Source organism: Mus musculus, chromosome 3 (assembly GCF_000001635.26).
Source record: "Mus musculus strain C57BL/6J chromosome 3, GRCm38.p6 C57BL/6J".
In the NCBI taxonomy this organism is placed as follows: Eukaryota; Metazoa; Chordata; class Mammalia; order Rodentia; family Muridae; genus Mus; species Mus musculus.
The window spans coordinates 106,383,707-106,406,972 of record NC_000069.6 but is presented as its reverse complement, the minus strand read 5'-3'; the positions used below and the strand labels follow the sequence as shown (position 1 = coordinate 106,406,972).

General features: G+C 37.0%; 1 protein-coding gene across 3 annotated transcripts; it reads left to right on the top strand.

Moving 5' to 3' along the window:
- Positions 1-771: 771 nt before the first annotated feature.
- On the top strand, positions 772-19,589 carry Chil6 (chitinase-like 6). Of its 3 annotated transcripts, XM_017319554.1 has the most exons (12): positions 772-1,017; positions 2,066-2,095; positions 2,617-2,818; positions 10,460-10,495; positions 11,816-11,872; positions 12,556-12,721; positions 15,789-15,913; positions 16,550-16,673; positions 16,930-17,115; positions 17,935-18,054; positions 18,142-18,283; positions 19,301-19,570. In XM_017319554.1, the coding sequence occupies exons 1-12, from the start codon at positions 942-944 to the stop codon at positions 19,393-19,395; spliced, it is 1,359 nt and encodes a 452-aa protein (XP_017175043.1). In that variant the 5' UTR covers positions 772-941; the 3' UTR covers positions 19,396-19,570. The 3 variants fall into 3 exon arrangements, 2 of the variants coding, with proteins under 2 accessions (XP_017175043.1, NP_848499.1); XR_003954316.1 differs by lacking the exon at positions 16,550-16,673; NM_178412.2 differs by lacking the exon at positions 10,460-10,495 and having other exon boundaries at positions 791-1,017; positions 19,301-19,589.
- Positions 19,590-23,266: the final 3,677 nt, after the last annotated feature.

The following is a 23,266-nucleotide window of genomic DNA, read 5'->3' as shown; positions in this document are numbered from 1 at the left end:
CTGGCACTCACTATTAGTCCACCTCAAACTCATAACAATCCTCCTGCCTCAGCCTCCCATTGCTAAGATTATAGGTATGAGCTACTACTGTCTTGTTGATTACTGATTCTTAAGGAAAAATTCATTGCTTAAAACTTTCACTTCGTCCTCTTCTATTTCATGAATGTTCCTGAATTACTTACATTGATCCCTCTTTTTTCTATCAATGAAGCATGAGAGAGTTACTGGTTTAGTCTAGACCATTCTTTTGTTTTCATTCTGTCTTGGCTTATTTACAAAGTTATCCCTATATAGTCTTAAACATATTCACTATTCTAAGAACACTTTAATTTTATTTCTAATCCATACTTCTCTCATCTTCAAATTTATATCAAAGTGCTAGTATCTCAACTTGACATCTGAGATTATATTCTGAGTTCTTTCCTGCAACCCTTGGCCCTCTGTATTTACTTCCTAAGTAAGTGTAACTGCCATTCTTTGAAATCCTAAATACCCCACAAATTGGCCATTTAGTATAACAAATGTGGATAGAATGTTAAGAAAGTAGCCCATGAATGGAGAGAGGGAAAGATATAGGCATTGACTGTATAAATAACATGTGAATAATTCCAGGAACAAACAAAATTCAAACAGAGCTAATACTTTCCAAAGGATTTTGCTGTTTATCTGCCAATAGAAACTTGCACTGATGCCAGGTATGAAAATTCTGTGAAATAAAACCTGATTGCCTTATCTTAACAGATTTTTATGGCCTTGGAATATGGGGAAGAGGGTATTAAGCAAGTGAGTACTTTGTGTAACTGTGGACTTCACCTCCTGCTAGGAGGAACAGCATTAAAAGCAGAGTCTGTAATAAAGAGCTGCTGGTTTACAATTCAGTCATATATACATTGCAATAAGTAATTTCTATGAGAAAACCCTTGTGATTACTAGGTACAGAAATGTTCTATAAAGGCAATGAAGACCCTCCTGGATCAGTGCTGAAGGCAACCATATCCAAGTTAGTTTTCATCATGGGTGAGTGTGTAATCATATATAGAGCCTTTTTCTTACATAGTTTCTTTCCTTCTTTCCTTCTTTCCTTCTTCCTTCCTTCCTTCCTTCCTTCCTTCCTTCCTTCCTTCCTTCCTTCCTTCCTTCCCTTCTTTCTTTCTCTTTCTTTCTTTCTTTCTTTCTTTCTTTCTTTCTTTCTTTCTTTCTTTCTTTGTTCTTTTCTTTCTTTCTTTCTTTCTTCCTTTCTTTCTTTCTTTCTTTTTTTCTTTCTTTTAATGACACTTGTATGTATATGATGGCTGTGGTGAGCACTTGCTATAGAATAATCAGTTTGGAAACTTTCCTTGTGAGGACAATTTCTCCCAGTCTTAGCATCACATAGTTAACTGTAATTCATGTGAGACAAAGTGCAACTTTCCCCTTTTGTGTTAGCATTTACATTGCTGTCCTTGTTCAGGAAGCCGTGTTGATGATACTTAGTTGGTGTAGCTTACTTGACATTTTTAGGTGAGAAAATCTCACAGAAACCTCTCTGTTCTCCTGGCTCTTAGAATCTTTCTGCCACATTTTTTACTTTTAATTCTAGGACTCAAGATGTTGAGGCAAAAGCAACTCCAGGCCATGGCCAGGCCATGGCTGAAAGGAGACCTTGTCAAAAGAAATCATACTGTGTTTAAGCTGAGTGAAATCATCTTGAGTTTTACTTCATTGTTCTTCTGGCATCATTACAAAAGTCGTTGCAACATTCTTCTTAATGAACATCCCAATGCTCTAGGAGAAATCCAATTCTCTGCTTTAAATGATGCTTTGCATGTTATAAGGCTAAACTCATCCAATCTGTGGGAGAAGACACAATTTGTACATGTGGTCAGTTTGTCTTCTATAACCTTTATATTAAATAATAAATATTACATGGAAAGTAAAAAACAGGGTTATTGCTAGTACTGAGTAGTAAAAGAATAAGTTTAAGAACATTACTATGGATGTGACAATCTATAATAAGTAAGATGGCCCACAAGGCTTCTGAATTAGATCTTAGAGAACAGCAGGTAAATGTATGTTCTGTTTCCAGGTCTCAACCTCCTTCTGAATGCTCAAATGGGTAAGTCATTGACTACCTGCTTTATTATTAGTAAAGCCTCAGATCTCCATAAATTACTTATAGTCCACTATTCTGCTTAATATAGACTATTATTAAATTATATTATAATATTTATTTTTGGAAAAAAACTTACCAGGAAATAATTTATACTTGGAAAGGAGAATGGTTCACTTTGTAGAGAGTTGACTATTTTAGTTTTGTTCCCACTACTATGCAGTATAGCATCACCACTGGAGAGCTATAAACTAATGACTACCTAGACCCAGATGACAGTTGGACCCCTGTTTTTCCTTCTAGGTAAACCAAACTCTCCCATTGTATTTTCCAAAACTGAACATAAGGCACTTTAAGTCAGGTACTGTTCTCAAGACGGGCTCATCTTTGAGAGTGTTCACACTAATCACTTCTAAACAGAGATCAGTCATTTGAAGCACAGGAAAGGAAGGAAGCAGGGTCAAACTATGAGCACAGGTCGTTAGCACCAACAAATTGCTGTCATGCTTGACCCTCACCTCTCACAGGCTCTGCCTACCAGCTGATGTGTTACTTCAACAACTGGCCTCAGCATCAGCCAGATGTGAGAGATATAAAGCATGAAGACATTGACCCTTGCCTCTGTACTCACCTAATCTATTCTTTTGCTGGGATTTGGGAAAATAACTTCACCATGACCAAAAGGAAAGAATTGGATGACTACAAAGGTTTTAATGACTTAAAAAAGAGGTAAGAGAAAGAGAAGGTATGTAATTTAGTGTCAATAGTTACCACATACCAATGCTTCTTAATACTATAGGATTGATAGATTTAATGAAGATGCCCAGTTGATCCCTTCTATTTCACCAAATGACATATATTTATGACAAAGATATAAGATTTGAAGTATTTATATATTTTGAAATTGTTGTTCAGTAAATTAATATATGCATTGTCTTGATCACCTCTATAAAAGTTGTTACATATATTTATGGTATCTCTAGATGTATATAAATGTTCATATGCATGCCAATGACATATGTTGAAGTCAGAGAACAAATTTCAGCAGTTAGCTCTGTCCTTTCACCATGTGGTTACTGGGAATTGAAATGAGGTAATCAGACTTGATGGCAAGTGAATTTAACAACTGAGATATCTTGCCTATTTTTGAACAGCTCTATTTTCAGTAATCCAATCTATCTTTTTGAATTTCCAAAACGTTGTATATTATTATAAACTATAAGCACCATGTTGCATAAGCGTGGTATCTTGAAATTATGCTTCCTATATCAGTGAATTTTATAGTTCTTATATGTTTTACTAACCCTCTTTCCCATGACTGGGTAATGATAACAAGAAGTCTGGTTTATATCATGAGTTCAAATGCTCAAGAGTCCATTCCTGCCCTGTGTCTTTCTGGGTTTCTCCTACTTTTCTGAGTAACATGCATACAATGTTAACACATGCTGTTATAAATGACACATTTCATTCTATTGTTGAATTTTAATGCTTATATATAATCATCTTTTTTTTGTCTACTCATTCGCCTAAGGGTAGGAGATTTCATATCTTGCATATTGTGAATTGTACACTGTTGCTGCCATGCTTTCAACACAATGAATTCATATCCTTTGGAAAGGAATTAAATGACAATTATATTTGTTATTTTCAAGGACTATTTATATTAATTTATATGTTGGTTGCAATAAAGTACATCTGTATAAATGTTATCTAATTGACTTTTAAAAATTGATTTCTTTGACAATGTAGTTGTGTTTCATATTTTTTAGTTCCTTTTCTTTATTATTAGGTATATTCTTCATTTACATTTCAAATGCTATCCCAAAAGTCCCCCATGACCTCCCCCCCCCACTCCTCTACCCACCCACCATATAAAGTTTGCAAGACCAATGGGCCTCTCTTTCAAATGATGGCCCTCTAGGCCATCTTCTGATACATATGCATATAGAGACACGAGCTCCTGGGGGAAATGGTTAGTTCATATTGTTGTTCCACCTATAGTGTTGTAGAACCCTTTAGCTTCTTGGGTACTTTCTCTAGATCCTCCATTGGGGGCCCAGAGATCCATCCAATAGCTGATTGTGAGCATCCACTTCTGTGTTTGCTAGGCCCCTGCATAGCCTCACAAGAGACAGCTCTATCAGGGTCCTTTCAGCAAAATTTTGCTAATGTATGCAATGGTGTCAGCGTTTGGAGGCTGCTTCTGGGATGGATCCCCAGGTATGGCAGTCTCTGGATGGTCCTTCCTTTCATCTCAGCTCCAAAATTTGTCTCTGTAACTCCTTCCATGGGTTTTTGGTTCCCAATTCAGAGAAGGGGCAAAGTGTCCACACTTTGGTCTTTGTTCTTCTTGAGTTTCATGTGTTTTGCAAATTTTATCTTGTTTCATGGGTATTCTAAGTTTCTGGGCTAATATCCACTTATCAGTGAGTACATATCATGTGAGTTCTTTTGTGATTGGGTTACCTCACTCAGGATGATGCCCTCCAGGTCCATCCATTCGCTTAGGAATTTTATAAATTCATTCTTTTTAATAGATGAGTAGTACTCCATTGTATAAATATACTACAATTTCTGTGTCCATTCCTCTGTTGAGGGGCATCTGGGTTCTTTACAGCTTTTGGCTATTATAAATAAGGCTTCTATGAACAAAGTGGAACATGTGTCCTTCTTACCAGTTGGAACATCTTCTGGATCTATACCCAGGAGAGGTATTGCAGGATCCTCCAGTAGTACTATGTCCAACTTTCTGAGGAACCGCCAGACAGATTTCCATAGTGGTTGTATAAGCTTGCAATCCTACCAAAAATAGAGGAATGTTCTTCTTTAATCCACATCCTTGACAGCATCTGCTGTCACATGAATTTTTGATCTTAGCCATTCTGACTGGTGTGAGGTGGAATCTCAGTGTTGTTTTGATTTGCATTTCCCTGATGATTAAGGATGTTGAACATTTTTTTTCAGGTGCTTATTAGCCATTCGGTATTACTCAGGTGAGAATTCTTTATTTAGCTCTGATCCCATTTTTTTAATGGGGTTATTTGATTTTCTGGAGTCCACCTTCTTGAGTTCTTTATATATATATATTGGATATCAGTCCACTATCTGATTTAGGATAGTTAAAGATCCCTTCCCAGTCTGTTGGTGGCCTTTTTGTCTTATTGACAGTGTCTTTTGCCTTAAAGAAGCTTTGCAATTTTATGAGGTCCCATTTGTCTATTCTCAATGTTACAGCACAAGCCATTGCTGTTCTATTCAGGAATTTTTCCCCTGTGACCATCTTCGAGTCTTTTCCCCACTTTCTCCTCTATAAGTTTCACTGTCTCTGGTTTTATGTGGAGTTCATTTACCCACTTAGATTTGATGTTAGTACAAGGAGATAGGAATGGATCAATTAGCATTCTCCTACATGATAACTGCCAGTTGTGCCAGCACCATTTGTTGAAAATGCTGTCTTTTTTCCACTGGATAGTTTTAGCTCCCTTGTCAAATATCAAGTGAGCATACATGTGTAGGTTCATTTCGGGGTCTTCATTTCTATTCCATTGGTCTACTTGTCTGACGCTGTACCAGTACCATGAAGATTTTATCACAATTGCTCTTAGTACAGCTTTAGGTCAGGCATGGTGATTCCACCAGAGGTTCTTTTATCCTTGAGAAGTGTTTTTGCTATCCTAGGTTTTTGTTATTCCAGATGAATTTGCAGATCGCCCTTTCTAATTTGTTGAAGAATTCAGTTGGAATTTCGATGGGGATTGCATTGAATCTGTAGATTGCTTTTGGCAAGATATCCATTTTTACAGTATTGCTCCTGCCCAATCCATGAGCATGGGAGATCTTTCCAACTTCTGAGATCTTCTTTAATTTCATTTTTCAGAGACTTGAAGTTGTTATCATACAGATCTTTCACTTCCTTAGCTAGAGTCATACCTAAGTATTTTATACTATTTGTGACTACTGTCGGGTGTTGTTTCCCTAATTTCTTTCTCTGCCCGTTTATCCTTTGTGTAGAGAAAGGCCATTGACTTGTTTGAGTTAATTTTATATCCAGCTACTTCACTGAAGCTGTTTATCATGTTTAGTTGTTCTCTGGTGGAATTTTTAGGGTCACTTATATATACCATCATATCATCAGCAAAAAGTGATATTTTGACTTCTTCCTTTCCAATTTGTATCCCCTTGATCTCCTTTTGCTGTTGAATTGCACTGGCTAGGACTTTAAGTACTATGTTGAATAGGTAGGGAGAAATTGAGTAGCCTTATCTAGTCCCTGATTTTAGTGGGATTGCTTCCAGCTTCTCAACATTTACTTTGATGTTGGCTACTGGTTTGCTGTGATTCCTTTTATCATGTTTAGGTATGGGCCTTGAATTCCTGATCTTTCCAAGACTTTTATCATGAATGGGTGTTGGATTTTGTCAAATGTTTTCTCCATATCTAACGAGATGATCTTTTTTTTTTTTTTTTGTCTTTGAGTTTGTTTATATAGTGGTTTACATTGATGGATTTCCATATATTAAATCATCCATGAACCCCAGAATGTTACCTACTTTGACAGGATGGATGTTTGTTTTGATATGTTCTTCAATTCGGTTAGGGAGAATTTAATTGAGTATTTTTGCATTAATATTCATAAGGGAAATTGGTCTGAAGTTCTCTATCTTTTTTGGGTCTTTCTGTGATTTAGGTATGAGATTAATTATGGTTTCATAGAATAAATTGGGTAGAGTACCTTCTGCTTTTATATTGTGGAATAGTTTGTGAAGAACGGGAATTAGATCTTCTTTGAAGGTGTGATAGAACTCTGCACTAAACCCATCTGATCATGGGCTTTTTTTGGTTGGGAGCCTACTAATGACTGCTTCTATTTCTTTAGGGGATATAGGACTGTTTAGATCATTAACCTGATCCTGATTTATCTTTGGTTCCTGGTATCTGTCTCGAAATTTTTCATTTCATCCAGATTTTCCAGTTTTCTTGAGAATAGCCTTTTGTAGAAGGATCTGATGGCATTTTGAATTTCTTCATCATATGTTGTTATGTCTCCCTTTTCATTTCTGATTTTGTTAATTAGGATGCTGTCCTTGTGCCCTCTAGTGTGTCTGGCTAAGGTTTTATCTATCTTGTTGATTTTCTCAAAGAACCAGCTCCTGGTTTGTTTGGTTCTTTGAATAGAGTTCTTCTTGTTTCCACTTGGTTGATTTTGCCCCTGAGTTTGATTATTTCCTGCCATCTACTCCTCTTGGGTGAATTTACTTCCTTTTGTTCTACAGCTTTTAGGTGTGTTGTCAAGCTGCTAGTGTGTTCTCTCTCTAGTTTCTTTTGGGAGGCACTCAGAACTGTGAGTTTTCCTCTTAGAAATGCTTTCATTGTGTCTCATAAATTTGGGTATGTTGTGGCTTAATTTTCATTAAACTCTAAAAAGTATTTAATTTCTTTATTTCGTCCTTGACCAAGGTATCATTGAGGATAGTGTTGTTCAGTTTCCACGTGAATGTTAGCTTTCTATCATTTATTTTGTTATTGAAGAGCAGCCTTAGTCCATGGTGATCTGATAGCATGCATGGGACAATTTCAATATTTTTTAATCTGTTGAGGCTGGTTTTGTGACCACTTATATGGTTAGTTTTGGAGAAGGTACCATGAGGTGCTAAGAAGAAGGTATATCCTTTTGTTTTAGGATAAAATGTTCTGTAGGTATCTGTTAAAACCATTTGTTTCATCACTTCTGTTAGTTTCACTGTGTCCCTGTTTATTTCTGTTTCCATGATCTGTCCATTGATGAAAGTGGTGTGTTGAATTCTCCCATTATTATTGTGTGAGGTGTAATGTGTGCTTTGAGCTTACTAAAGTTTCTTTAATGAATGTGGCTGCCCTTGTGTTTGGAGTATAGATATTTAGAATTAAGAGTTCATCTTGGACGATTTTACCTTTGATAAGTATGAAGTGCCCTTTCTTTTCTTTTTTGATAACATTGTGTTGGAAGTTGATTTTATTCGATATTAGAATGTCTACTCCAGCTTGTTTCTTCAGACCATTTGCTTTTAAAATTGTTTTCTAGCCTTTAATTCTGAGGTAGTGTCTGTCTTTTTCCCTGAGATGGGTTTCCTGTAAGCAGCAAAATGTTGGGTCCTGTTTGTGTATACAGTCTGTTAGTCTATGTTGTTTTATTGGGGAATTGATTCCATTGATATTAAGAGATATCAACGAAAAGTAATTGTTGCTTCATGTTATTTTTGTTGTTAGAGTTGGCATTTTGTTCTTTTGGCTGTCTTCTTTTAGGTTTCTTGGAGGATTACTTTCTTGTTTTTTCTCGGGCGTGGTTTCTGTCCTTGTATTGTCCTTTTTCTGTTATTATTCTATGAAGCGCTGGATTCGTGGAAAGATAATGTGTGAATTTGGTTTTGTCATGGAATACTTTAGTTTCTCCATCTATGGTAATTGAAAGTTTGGCTGGGTGTAGTAGCCTGGCTGGCATTTGTATTCTCTTTGTGTCTGTACAACATCTGTCCCGGATCTTTTGGCTTTCATAGTCTCTGCTGAAAAATCTGGTGTAATTCTTATAGGCCTGCATTTATATGTTACTTGACCTATTTCCCTTACTGCTTTTAATATTCTACCTTCATTTAGTGCATTTGTTGTTCGGATTAGTATGTGTCGGGAGGAATTTCTTTTCTGGTCCAGTCTATTTGGAGTTCTGCAGGCTTCTTGTATGTTCATGGGCATCTCTTTCTTTAGGTTTGTGAAGTTTTCTTCTATACTTTTGTTCAAGATATTTGCTGGCCCTTTAAGTTGAAAATCTTCATTCTCATCTACTCCTATGATCTGTAGGTTTGGTCTTCTCATTGTGTCCTTGATTTCCTGGATGTTTCGAGTTAGGGTCTTTTTGTATTTTGCATTTTCTTTGATTGTTGTGCCAATGTTATCTATGGAATCTTCTGCACCTGAGATTCTGTCTTCCATCTCTTGTATTCTGTTGCTGATGCTTCCATCTATGGTTTCAGATTTCCTTTCTAGTGTTTCTATCTCCAGCGTTGCCTCACTTTGGGTTTTCTTTATTGTGTCTACTTCCCTTTTTAAGTCTAGTATGGTTTTGTTCATTTCCGTCACCTGTTTAGGTGTGTTTTCCTGTTTTTCTTTAAGGACTCCTACCTGCTTGGTTGTGTTTTCCTGTTTTTCTTTAAGGACTTATAACTCTTTAGCAGTGTTCTCTTGTATTTTTTTAAGTGAGTTATTAAAGTCCTTGATGTCCTCTACCATCATCATGAGATATGCTTTAATCTGGGTCTAGCTTTTCAGGTGTGTTTTGTTGCCCAGGACTGGCTGAGGTGGGAGTGCTAGGTTCTGATGATGGTGAGTGGTCTTGGTTTCTGTTAGTAGGATTCTTACATTTGCCTTTAGCCATCTGCTAATCTCTGGAGTTTGTTGTTATAATTGTCTGTGGTTATAGCTTGTTCCTCTTGTGATTCTGTTAGCGTCTATCAGCAGACCTGGGAGTGTACCTCTCTCCTGAGTTTCAGTGGTCAGAGCACTCTCTTCATGCAAGCTCTTCTCTTGCAGGGAAGGTGCACAGATATGTGGTGTTTGGACCTCCCTCCTGGCAGAAGATGAAGGCCTGAAACTGGCCCTGTCCCCAAAACTGTGTTGCTTCAGTCTGTCCCAGAATCTGTTAGCTTCTGTAGTCTACACTCTCACCTGTGTAGACTAGTCTCAAAGGGATCCGAGAACCAAGTTGGCTCCCCCAGGTGTTCTGACAAAGCCCTCCTGGGTGGGGTGGACAGTTCTTCTCTGGCAGGGAAGCTACCCGGATGTCTGGAGCACAAAATGGTGTCTGTCTCAGAAGCTGTGTTGCTTCTGCCTGTTCCAGAAGCTGTTAGCTTCTGTAGTCCACACTCTCACCTGAGCAGACTGGTCTCTGAGGGATCCAGGAACCAAGATGCCTCCCCCAGGTGCTCCGATAAACCCCTAGTGTTTCATATTTTTATCACAGTAATCATAGCAGGTGAAGACATTTCTATATGGCTTTAAGAAAATTATGTCTGGTTAGTACTATCTTAAAGTACTTTTGTTCATACCATTATCAGTGTTATGTCTTGTTGTAAAGAAATGTGTAGTCAAGATTTTGGCCCATTTTTCACTCAGGATTCTTTTTGATCATTTAGAGCCTTTGACTCATGATATATACTGGTTATTAACCTTTCACGAGGTATATAGTTTTAAAATATTTTCTCCCATATGCTACTTTATCTTCTTATTCTGTTGATTGTGTCAGCTTTGTTGTAAGAATTTGTAGTCTGACATAATCTCATTGATTATCTTTCCTACTGCTGCTAATGTGGTGGTGCATCTTTATGAAAAATCACGGTTCAGGCAACATTTGTGGAGGTTTATCCATGCTTCTTTCAGGTAGTGTTATTGTTTCATACCTTACATTTTTTATCTTCAACTTACTTTAGTTTCTTTCTACATTTAGTGAGAAACTCTGGTCCAAAATTATAATTCTACCTGCACATAAGTATATATGTAACAACATGTCACCTATGATATGTGCTTAATATTTTAAAAATTAGCTATTTTCTTCCATTCTTTGTGTATTTAATCACTCAAAACTCCATTATCTCAGTGAATTGCACAAAAAGGGAAGAGATTGAACACTCTATAAATTAGAAACCAAATAGTTCTATTGATAATCAGAAGAATATTCTACATTTTAATAAAAATATATTTTGTGAAAAATAAACAATCCCTGGTATGTTGGAATTTGCATATCTGTTCTATTTACTCACACATAAGACAAAAATAAGGCAACTAATATCATGATCAATTGTACTATCATAAATATAGTTAGAAATTAAGCTGTTATTTATACTGGAAATATGAACTCTTTGATTTCTTGAGTCAAAGATTACCTCATAGTATGTGAGTCCCTATGCCAGAATAACAGAACCAGAATCAAATAGAAAAAGAGACAATGCACTCAAATCTTTAGTGTTCTCTTTTCATGAAAGATTCACTTTGGAAATTGATAGATTAAAACCACCATTTCCAAGAGTCTGAGTATTTCTAATACATTGAATTTGTACTAATTATCATAGAGACTTAAACCACAATATTTCAAACGAGATTTTATTTCATTGAGCAAGGTTATGAGTTAATTGTCCTTCTGAGTTGTAGGTACTAGAAATATTGCCCAGTACATTCTTTGTATGAAATTTGGAGGAGGAGCATGGGAAGAGTTGGAATGAGGAGAGTAAGGGGTGGTAGCGATGTAGATTATGGGCTCATGTAGGAAATACACACACACACACACACACACACACACACACACACACACACACACAAACACATTCCTAAATAGTTTTGTGCCTATATGTCTACAATAACAATTAGTGGACAAAGAGGTCATACATTTGAAGCAGACTGTGGGAAGATACATATGGAAGGGTTTAGAGGGAGGAATATTATAATTCTATTTTAAATTTGAAAGTAAAAAATACCTTATAAAAGTTTGTACTTTAGTTTGCCCAAATTACTTTGATGCTGTATAAGATTATGGCAACACAAAAATCGTAATAAAATTTCATTAATGGAAAAATTGTTCAAAAGTTTACTGTATAATATGAAGACAAGATTAAGTCATAAGAACAGGCCCAATACCACAAACATTTCCATTTCAAATAGAAGGACCCATGAAATTTGAAATTTCTCTTTTCTTTTGCTTTAAAGAAACAACAAGCTGAAAACACTCCTGTCTATTGGTTGCTGGAACTTCGGAGATGGCTCGTAAGTCCTCTCCAGAGAGATTTTTTCATTCACATTCTATAGAAGACAATCTAGAGTAGCATGATTTCTGTTTCATTTTCCTACACAGTTTTAAATAGAGTATTAAGAGTATCTACTAAGTGAATACATTAACTAAATAAATGTCTACAATGGAACTTCAATACTAACTAAAAGACGCTGGAAAGACTAGAGTGTACTTCATATGTTTAAATGTTTGGATTAATATTCTGGCACTTCATCCCCTAATATTTAGTTACCTATTTCATAACAGACATCCTTTTTCAAGTAACTCAGAACACAAAGCTAGATGAACAACTGGTATACTTTTGTTCATTGTTTCCAAAAGAAAGGAAAGAAAATGTATATGCATAACCAATAAGACTTCTTTGAGAGTACATGAATTTGGGATCTAGTTGAAGACAAAACATGCTAATATGTTAGTTGAATTCAAAACAAAGACAGCTGCATTCAATACATAGAGCATTAGAATCAGCAGCAATAAAATAACTAGAGAGTTCACCAAAAGCAGAGATTGTACATGGATACCCTGAGAACCACAGAGACTTAATCTGGGGATAGGTCCTGATGAAAGGCTCAGAGGCAGATATTAATGAATAAAATATCTTTATCTCAGTGTGTTTAGATTACTGAAGCATTATTATGATTTCTTTGGGTTCCTTTAGTTTTATCACCATGGTGTCCACTCCTGAGAACCGCCATTCTTTCATTACTTCAATCATAAAGTTCCTGCGGAAGTATGGATTTGATGGACTTAATTTGGCTTGGCAGTACCCTGGCTGTTATGGAAGCCCTCCTAGGGACAAACATCTCTTTACTATCCTGATGCATGTAAGGAAAGCAGGAATAAATACCTTTTTTTATTCCTAGAAGATTTGAATTTTTCTTTCTAAGGGGAATTATTATATGACAAAACTAAAGATAAATTTAGATTTATAAAGTATTATCCTTTTAAAAAATCCTTAAATATAATTACTTCATTCGACAAGGTAAATGCTAGTTGTTTTTTTACCACATATAGTTTACAAAACATAAGATTTATTTATTTTGGTATTACATATATGGGTGTTTTGCCTAAATGTATGCCTACACACCAGGAGAGGGCCTCAGATCACATTGACTATAGTTATAGACAATTTTGAGCCATCATATGTATCCTGGGAATTAAAACCCTGGACAAGCCAGTGCTCTTGACTGCTGAGCCACACCTTTTACCCCTGACCACATGAGTTTTAAGACCTGTAGTTCATTTCAACTTCACATTTTTCATTAATGTTGATTCCACAAGTATTTTACACACACACACACACACACACACACACACACAGAGAGAGAGAGAGAGAGAGAGAGAGAGAGAGAGAGAGAGACAGAGACAGAGACAGAGACAGAGAGACAGAGAGAGACAGAGAGACAGAGAGAGAGAGAGAAATACACATAGTGGAGTTACAATATAAGGGAGGTGGACAATATAGTATTCCACCTAACACTCTATGCTACCAAATACAACCCTCCAATAACAGAAATGAGAAATATCTTTTTGAGTTTTTGACCAATGGAGTCCTATAGACCCAGATATTGTAGACCATTGCTATTTCTATTGATTACCCTTTAAAACTTGATGGCAAAACACTTTTAGTGAATATACTACATACTTGAGTCATACAACATAGAGAAATATAGATTGTACTAATTTAGAACAGTCTTTTCTGTTGGGTAATATTCATAGTGCTTGAAGGTGCTATACACACTATCAGAAGAAAAAAAAACCTAATCATTAATGTCACCCAGCTATGAACCATGCAAGCTACACTAATGACTTATCTTCAAGTTATTCCTACTAATACAATGTTAAAGAAGTAACTGGACACTTTTGGACTGCATTTAGAATCTGTTTCATTAGAAAGAACCCACACCTGACAATGAGCTAAGAACCTGAGTAAATAGGCCATGGTTTCTAGGAGAAAACAGACTAAAATTATTCCACTAAATGAACATAGCAACAAAGTGACTCCTAATGACATATTGCTATGCCTATAGGTTGGTGAATAACTTACCCCTCATCAGAGAAGCTTCTATTTTCAGTAGAAGAGTAAATAACACAGGAAGCCACAAATGGAGAGGACAAATTTATTTTATAAGCCAGGAGTGGCAAATAATTTCGAAGAAACCGTTTTTTTAGATACAAGGTAACACACATATGAATACATGTGTCATAGAGAATGTGATAGCATGCACAAGAGCAGGACAAGCTCAAAGCAGACAAAATTTCAGCAAAAAAGGTGAAGCGGGCATAAAATCTCATCCTTGGACAAATGGCTACATGTAATGATTGCAAATAGAAGAGAGACAATATATTGTTTTAAATTATGTGATATTGGCTATAGCAACCACATTACAGGGTAAGCTCCATGTTCAAGAGTAGATAGTCCATACAAAGTGAACTGTAAAATTTATTTTGCTTAGAATATAAAGAGTTCATGATCTTTGATTAGTAGGAAAGTACAGGAGAATTAGGAAGAAGTTGAGGGAGGGAATCAATATGCTTAAAATACATTGTATGAATATTTAAAAGAATAAATAAAAATGTTAAAATCTAATGAATGCATGGTATTTTTGATGAATAACATGATAAAGAATGCAAAGCATAAAATGATACAGTATATTTAAACAAATGTTCATGGAAAATGAAAAAGTGATTCCCAAAGTATTATTTTTTTCTATTGCTGGAATAAAATACCATGACCAACACATCTTATAGATGTGTTTATTTTGCCTTGATGGTCTAGAGAGTTAAACAACATAAAAGTAAGCAGTAAGCATGGTAGCTGGAACAATATTTTGAGAGCTCACAATTTGAACCATAACATGGAACTGCAAGTGCAAAATAGAGGTAGACATTTTTTAAATCTCAAAGTCCTCCCCATCTGTGACTTTCTTCCTCTAGTAAGGTTGTACTACCTGATCTTTTTCAAATACATTATTGACTAGGGACCTGTTCAAATTACCAAGGCTATGGGGGGATTTTCTCATTCAGTTCACTACAATACATAGAATGCTTTCTTTCAGTGATGAAAATAGTCTGGTACTATGCAACTAAGGATAAATAGTGATTTCATGTATGAAACAGATGGATCTATGAGAACATTTTTACTACTTCTTTGAGAAGTTCATAAAATGTGTTTTGATCATATTTGCTCCCTGCCAACTCCTTTAAAATTCTCTTGCTACCAAAATAAATTTGTGTTCTATTTTTTAAAACTTATCTAATCCAATGTTTGCTGCCCACATGTTCTTGGAAGTGGCCTTCAATTGGAGCATGATCAATCTGTTAGTGTTTATACTCATAAGGAAAACTGACTGTCCCTGTCTAAGCAGCTCTCCATGCCATAATTTTGTCTGGCTTATATTTATATAGGTTGTATGAATATCATCATAATTTCTGTGAATTAATATATGTATTTGTATTTTTGTGTTCAGAAACATTGTTTTTTTATGGTCATCTACCATCTCTGGTTAAAATTACTTTTAAAGTCATAAAAAGTTCATCTATTGAGCAGATGAAAGCAAATTTCTACACAACTGAAAGCTGGATCCAGGGCATTAAAGCAAATGTAGTTCTAGAGCATGGTGATCCAGGGATGCATTGAACATGAACATCTAAGACCTTTACAGTGGTTTTGAATGTCTGCTAACTTTTTTTGTAACTCTGGGAAAAATCTCTATTACCTATGAATAATAGGCATGTGTTAAGTTTATTAAAATCATTTACCCCAATGAATTTATTGAAATGTTGACATACTAATGTAAAATAAAATATGTAAAAGTACTTTATCATGTATTTTATTTAAGGAGCTAAATTAATTCCAAACATTCTGTGTTATACCTTATTACTCTATAGGAAATACGTAAAGCTTTTGAAAAAGAGGTGAGCAAGAACAAAAAGCCCAGGCTGATGGTTACTGCTGCAGTTGCTGGTGTTATCTCTACAATCCAATTTGGCTATGAGATCCCCCAACTGTCACAGTGAGTGATGTACCTGGCCCTGTACTACTATAGTCTGAGCTGTTTTGTTTTTTTTTAATTTATTTCTGGGATGTCCTTCCTACTGATTTAAGTTTTTGTTTAGGGGCCTTGGAAATGTCATCTTTTGCTGGAGTAGGTGTGGATAATAACCATAAAAATGATTTTATTCTGAGAGTGTCTACCAGCAACTGACTGAGAAAGATCCAGATACTCACAGCTAAACATCAAACTGAGGTCAGGGACCCCTATGTAAGAGTTAGGAGAAGAATTGAAGGAACTGAAGGGAAATGGCAACTGCATAGGAAGACCAACAATATCACCTAATCTGGATCCTTAGAATCTCACAGAGATTAGGCCACCAACCAAAGAGCAAATACAAGCTGTTCTAAGGTCCTCAACATATACATAGCAGCAGATTTCTTTGTCTGGTCTCGTGGGAGAGGATGTGCCTAACTTTGTAGAGACTTGAAGGCCCAGGGACTGGGGATGCTCAGGGGCTGCACCCTCTCAGTGATGCTCAGAGAGGAGTGGCAGTAAGAACTCTGCAAGAGGGGACTGGAGGTGGCATCATTTGGGGTGTAAATAAATAAAATAAAAATAAAAATAAATGCTTTTAAGTAATTTCCCCTAACATAGGTCCTTGGACTATATTCAAGTCATGACCTATGATCTCCATGGATCTTGGGATGGCTACACCGGAGAAAACAGTCCTCTCTATAAATCTCCAATTGAAACTGGAGTAAAGGCCTTTCACAACATAGTAAGATACTGCACAGATAAGCGATGCAATAAATCATATATAGATATAGGCACAAAATCAACACAATCAAATCTCATTGTTTAAATTCATCAATCACGTCTCATTGACTATAAATTCAAATTTATTTAAATGTTTTATAAGAAATTACCAGGTTTTAGTTTAATATGGAAATTTGAATGGTTAGAATAAATAGCAAACATAATTAATCATAGAAGGTCAGTGGGTTGAACATTATAGCTACTTTTTGCAACTGCAGAAATACATTATGGACAACTGGAAGAAAAAAGGGGCTTCCCCTGAGAAGCTCATTGTTGGATTTCCAGCATATGGACACACCTTCATCCTAAGTGACTCCACTAAAACAGAAATTGGTGCCCCTAGCAATCGTGGTGGCCATCCAGGACCCCACACAAAGCAAACTGGATTCTGGGCCTATTATGAGGTTAGTAGTTGTCTATACATGCTCTATAAATTTCATGTGCCAAAGAAGAAAAATGTGCTCACTCTGAGTGTTCATTCTGTCTTTTTTTTGTACACTGAGTAGAATGCTATTTCAAGGACTTAATTTTTTTGTATCATAGCTTCTAGGTAACCAAAAGTGATAAGCATTTAATAACACATCGTTCTTTCAATTACCAGACCACACAGTTACATATATGTACACACACGCGCGCGCACACACACACACACACACACACACACACGTCTCAGAATACCATGGATCCCAAAAACAAACACTAAAATTTTGGGATGTTTCTGAACATTTAAAAGACATGGAGATATATCTCAGTTCTTCATTTCTTACCTGAACATATACAGACCTGTCTTCAGTCCCCAGTATCACAGAAATAAAAATGGGATCTTAGTATATAGCGATATATTATGAATGTACTTGGCAGGCACAGCACCTCACACCCATTTACTCATTCAAGAGACAGAGGCAATAGTATCACCATTTTGAAGTGAGTCTATATAAATAGAGATCTTCTCTCAAACAAAAACAGGACTGGAGATGTAACTCATTGGTAAAGTCCTTATTTATCTTCGGCAAGACCTTGTGTGGGGATCTCTATTACACAAAATAAAAAAATCCAAATCTTCCTCATTAATTTGTAGGATTAGTTTCCTAGAAATCTAATTAATTACAGATTTGAGGTAAACCTCGTAGAGACAATAAAAGGAAGGAAATCAAATAAATATGCACATTTTTTCTTACATGGAATTAATATTTAAAGGATATGAAATTCTTAACTTTTTAAAGATTTGCACATTCCTGAAAAATGGAGCCATTCAGGTCTGGAATGCTGCTCAGCAAGTGCCCTATGCCTTCCATGGCAATGAGTGGGTTGGCTATGACAATATCAAGAGCTTTCATATCAAGGTAAGGTTAGTTCCTTGGATGTTCTGGGCCCTGATTCTGAGTCCCAGGAAACAAAGTGACTCCCACTGTTATTTTTCTCTTAACCAGGCTCAGTGGCTTAAGCGGAACAACTATGGAGGTGCCATGATTTGGACCATTGATATGGATGACTACACTGGTTCTTTCTGTGGTCAGGGCACATTTCCCCTGACTTCCATCTTGAAGAAAACCCTCAAAGTGCACAGTGCAAGTAAGTTATTGTAAGAGTATGCAGAAGGTGTATACGTGTTCCTTCATCATCTCAAAGGAAGCCTTAAAATGACAGATACTTTTCCAGTGAGATTCTTACTATTTCTTTAACTGCTAACTACCATACCAGTAATTTTATATTCCATAGGAAATCAGGACTCCTTAGTATTTTTTGTTTTCTTATTTGTTTCTACACGAGATAGGCAGCCCTAGTAAGGCTTAATAGGTATACGTAACTAGTACTCTCATAAATCTAACCTATTATTCATGGGGGTTACTAATGCCTATATTTACTTCAGAATATTTTTTAAAACACATTTGTTTGCTACTTATACAATATCCTCCAGAAAGGTTTTATATACACTGGTGTCAATGGCTATTTCTTAACTGAATTATATGGGAAATGTCTTAGTTAGGGTAGTATTGCTATGATGAAACATCATGACTAAAAGCAACTAGGAAAGGAAAGGATTTATTTGTTTTAGACTTACCCTTCACTGTTGATCAAGGAAGCTAGAGCAGGAACTCCTAAAGAACAGGGATCTGGAGAAAGGAGTCAATTCAGAGGCCATAGAAGGGTGCTACCTATTGCCTTGTTCCCCATTGTTTGTTCAACCTGCTTTCTTATAAACCCAGGCCTACTGTTCCTGAGATGGCATGACCCACAATGGGCTTTGTCCTCCCCCATCAATCAATAGTTAAGAAAATGCCCTACAGGCTTGTCTACATTCCGGTCTTATAGAAGAATTTTTTTTTTTTTTTAAACTGAGGTTCCCTCCGATGACTTTAGCTTTTGTCCAGTTGACATAAAATTACCCAACAAAGGGAGGTCAACTTTTTAAATTGTGACTTAGGCAGGCTTGATACAATACTGCTTGTAATTTTTTATCTTAACTGATCAACCCTTGAGTTCATTGTACCAACACACCTAGCTACTTCCCATTGCCCAGTTCTCTTGTTAAGCAGCCCGTTTCCTCACATGAAATCATTGATCTACTGTTTTTGCTATATGTTTTAGGTTGCAATGTAACTGTCCTTTCAGCCAATGTGACTGTTAGCAGGAATAGCAGCTCTGGGGCATTGGAGCCTGTGTTGCAACTCAGTAGCAAATAACAGACGTAGCATCTGGCAGAGCCTGAAGGGAATCCCATTCCAGAACGGCCAGGAAGAATCTGTCTTCAAGAGCAGCCAACTTTGCAGACCTAGACAAGGACATAATCTGCTACATTTCTCCTGGGGCTCTGCATGGTGTCTCTTGACACTTTCTAGGACCATCTTACTTCTACTAATAAAATAAGCAGTCAGAACACGAGTGTTTTTGGTTATTTTGTAATTCAGCAAAAAAAAAAAAAAAAAAAAAACAAAAACAAAACAAAACAAAACAAAACAAAAAACCCAAAACCAAAATAACCCCAAAAACAAACAAACAAAAAACAAAAACAAACCCCAAACCTTACATTATTCTCTTAAAATATTTTAATTTTCTTTGTTAATTACACAGATCTATATACAATTCAGTTGATCTTGTCCATACCATCCTACTTCACCCTCCCTTTCTTGGGGACATACGGATCTATCTTACTTACAGAATGAACTGTTAATTCTGGGCATTCATCCAGGGACAGACTTGGCAAGCCCAGTCTAGAGCTTGGGCTGAGCTTTGAAGCAGTTAAAACTTAACCCTAAATCGGATAGAGGGGAGTATCCAAAATATACAAAGAACTCAAGAAGTTAGACTCCAAATAAAACTCAATATCCCAATTAAAAATGGAGTACAGGGGTAATACAACCACTCTGGAAATCAGTCTGGCAGTTCCTTAGAAAATTGGACATAGTATAACTGGAAGATCCAGCAATACCTCTCCTGGGAATATATCCGGAAGATGTTCCAAGTGGTAATAAGGACACATGGTCCACTATGTTCATAGCGGCCTAATTTATAATAGCCAGAAGCAGGAAAGAACCCAGATGTCCCTCAAAAGAGGAATGGATACAGAAAATGTGGTACATTTACACAATGGAGTACTACTCAGCTATTAAAAGAATGAATTTATGAAATTCCTAGGCAAATGGTTGGACCTGGAGGGCATTATCCTGAGTGAGGTAACCCAATCACAAAGAACTCAAATGATATGTACTCACTGATAATTGGATATTAGCCCAGAAACTTAGAATACCCAAGATACAATTTGCAAAACAAAAGAAAATCAAGAAGAACAAAGACCAAAGTGTGGATACTTCATTCCTCCTTAGAATAGGGAACAAAATACCCAAGGAAGGAGTTACAGAGACAAAGTTTGGAGCTAAGAGGAAAGGATGGACCATCCAAAGACTACCCCACCCAGGGATCCATCCCATAATCAGCTACCAAACACAGACACTATTGCATATGCCAGCAAGATTTTGCTGAAAGGACCCTGATATAGCTGTCTCTTGTGAGGCTAGGCCAGTGCCTGGCAAATACAAAAGTGGATGCTCATAGTCATCTATAGGATGGAACACAGGGGCCCAATGGAGGAGCTAGAGGAAGTACCAAAGGAGCTGAAGGGATCCCCAACCCTATAGGTCAAACAACAATATCAACTAACCAGTACCCCCAGAGCTCGTGTCTCTAGCTGCATATGTAGCAGAAGATGGCCTAGTCGGCCATCACTGGGAAGAGAGGCCCCTTGGTCTTGCAAACTTTATAAGCCCCAGCACAGGGGAATGCCAGGGCCAAGAAGTGGGAGTGGGTGGGTAGGGGAGCAGGGCGGGGGGGGGGGAGGGTATAGGGAACTTTTGGGATAGCATTTGAAATGTAAATGAAGAAACTATCTAATAAAAAAATTGAAAAAAAAGAGAAAATTCTCAACAGAGGGATCTCAAATGCCTGAGAAACTCTTAAAGAAATGTTCAACATCCTTAGTCATCAGGAAAATGCAAATCAAAAGAACCCTGAAATTCCACCTTACAGCAATCATTATAGTTTAGAGAAAAAGCTCAAGGAAAAGAATACTTTGGTGAGGATGTGGAGAAAGAGGAATACTCCTGCATTAAGGGTGCGGTTGCAAACTGGTACAATCATTCTGGAAATCAATCCAGCAGTTCCTCAAAATATTAGAAATAGGTCTGCCCGAAGACCCAGATATACCTTTCCTGGATATATACCCAGGAGATGCTTCACCATATAAGAAAGACTCGTCTGTCAATATGTTTATATCAGCCTTAATTATAATAGTCAGAAGCTGGAAACAACTCATGTCCCTCAACCAAAGAATGGGTGCAGAACATGTGGTTCATTTACATAATGGAATACTATTCAGCTATTAAGAATGAGGTCACCATAAATTTTGCAGGCAAATGGATGGAACTAGAAAATATCATTCTGAGTAAGGTAACCCAGACACAAAAGGACATACACTGTATGTACTCACTGATACGTGTATATTATTAGCCCCAAAGCTCAGAATATCCATGATACAACTCACATATCATATTAAGTTTAACAAGAAGGAAGGCCACTTTGTAGATGCTTCAATCCTACTTAGAAGTGGGGAATGAAATAATCATGGGAGACAGAGGTGGGGGGACCTGGATAGGAAAGGGAAGGGGGAAGGGAAGGCAGGAACAGGTGTAGGGGGAGACAGAAGAGAAACCCAGAGGGCAAGCAGAGTGAATTGAAATGTATAACAGTGGGGGTTGTGGAGGTGAAGGGTGGAGGTGAGGGTGGAGGTTTAGGGATAGAGGGTAGGAGAAGCCTCTAGAAAGTCCCAGAGAACTGGGCTGTGAGAGGCTAGCAGGAATTAATGGGGGTGATATCAGGAGAAATGCCCAACAGTGGGAAGATTGAACCTAAAGAGACTACCTCCAGTATATAAACATGGTCTCCAGTTGAGGCACATGACCACCCACCCATCTTCAAAAAAAATTGACCCAAAAATTGTTCCTGTCTCAAGGAAATGCAGGGACATAAGTGGTGCAGAGACTTAAAAAAATCCCTTGACTGGCCCATTGTGGGATTTATTCCAGGTGTGCACACGAAAACCTGACATTACTGATGCCATATTATGTTCACAGACAGTTGTCTGGCATTGCTGTCCTCTGAGAGACTCTACCAACAGCTGACTGAAACAAATGCAGACATTTATAAAAAACCATTGGATTGAGTTCATGGATTTCTATTGAAGAGTTAGGGGAAGGACTAAAGGAGCTGAGAAGTATTGCAACCCCATAGGAAGAACAACAGTGTCAACTACACCAGACTGATCCCTCAGAGCTCCCAGAGATTAAGTCAACAACCAGCATATATGGGCTGGACTGTAGTCCTGGGCAGGTACATGTATAGTAGAGAACAGCCTTGTCTGGCCTCAGTGGGATAAAATGTAACTAATCCTGTGGAAACTTGATGCCCCAAGGAAGAAGGATGTTAGATGCTGGTGCAGTTGGGGTGGGTGGAATGGGTGAGCACCTTCTCAATAACTGGAATGAAGTTGGGATGAAGAACTCAAGGAGAGGGGACCAGGGAGGGCACAACTTTTGGAATATAAATAAATGAAATAATAATATTACAATAATAATAATAATAATAATAATAATAATAATAATAATAATAAATAACAATCAATTAGCATTCTACTCAGGAAAATTTCCCCTAAGGTCTTGTGTTCCAGGTTCTTTCCCACTTTCTCATCTAAAAGTTTCAGTGTATCTGGTTTTATGTGTCGGTCATTGATCCACTTGGACTTGAGCTTTGTTCAAGGAGATAAGAATGGGTCAGTTTTTTTTTTTTTTGGTGGGGAGACTATTAATGACTGCTTCTATTTCTTTAGGGGATATAGGACTGTTTAGATCATTAACCTGATCTTGATTTAACTTTGGCACCTGGTATCTGTCTAGAAATTTGTCCATTACGTCCAGGTTTTCCAGTTTTGTTGAGTATAGCCTTTTGTAGAAAGATCTGATGGTGTTAAGCCAGCCCCAATTAAAAGTTGCTTTTTATAAGACT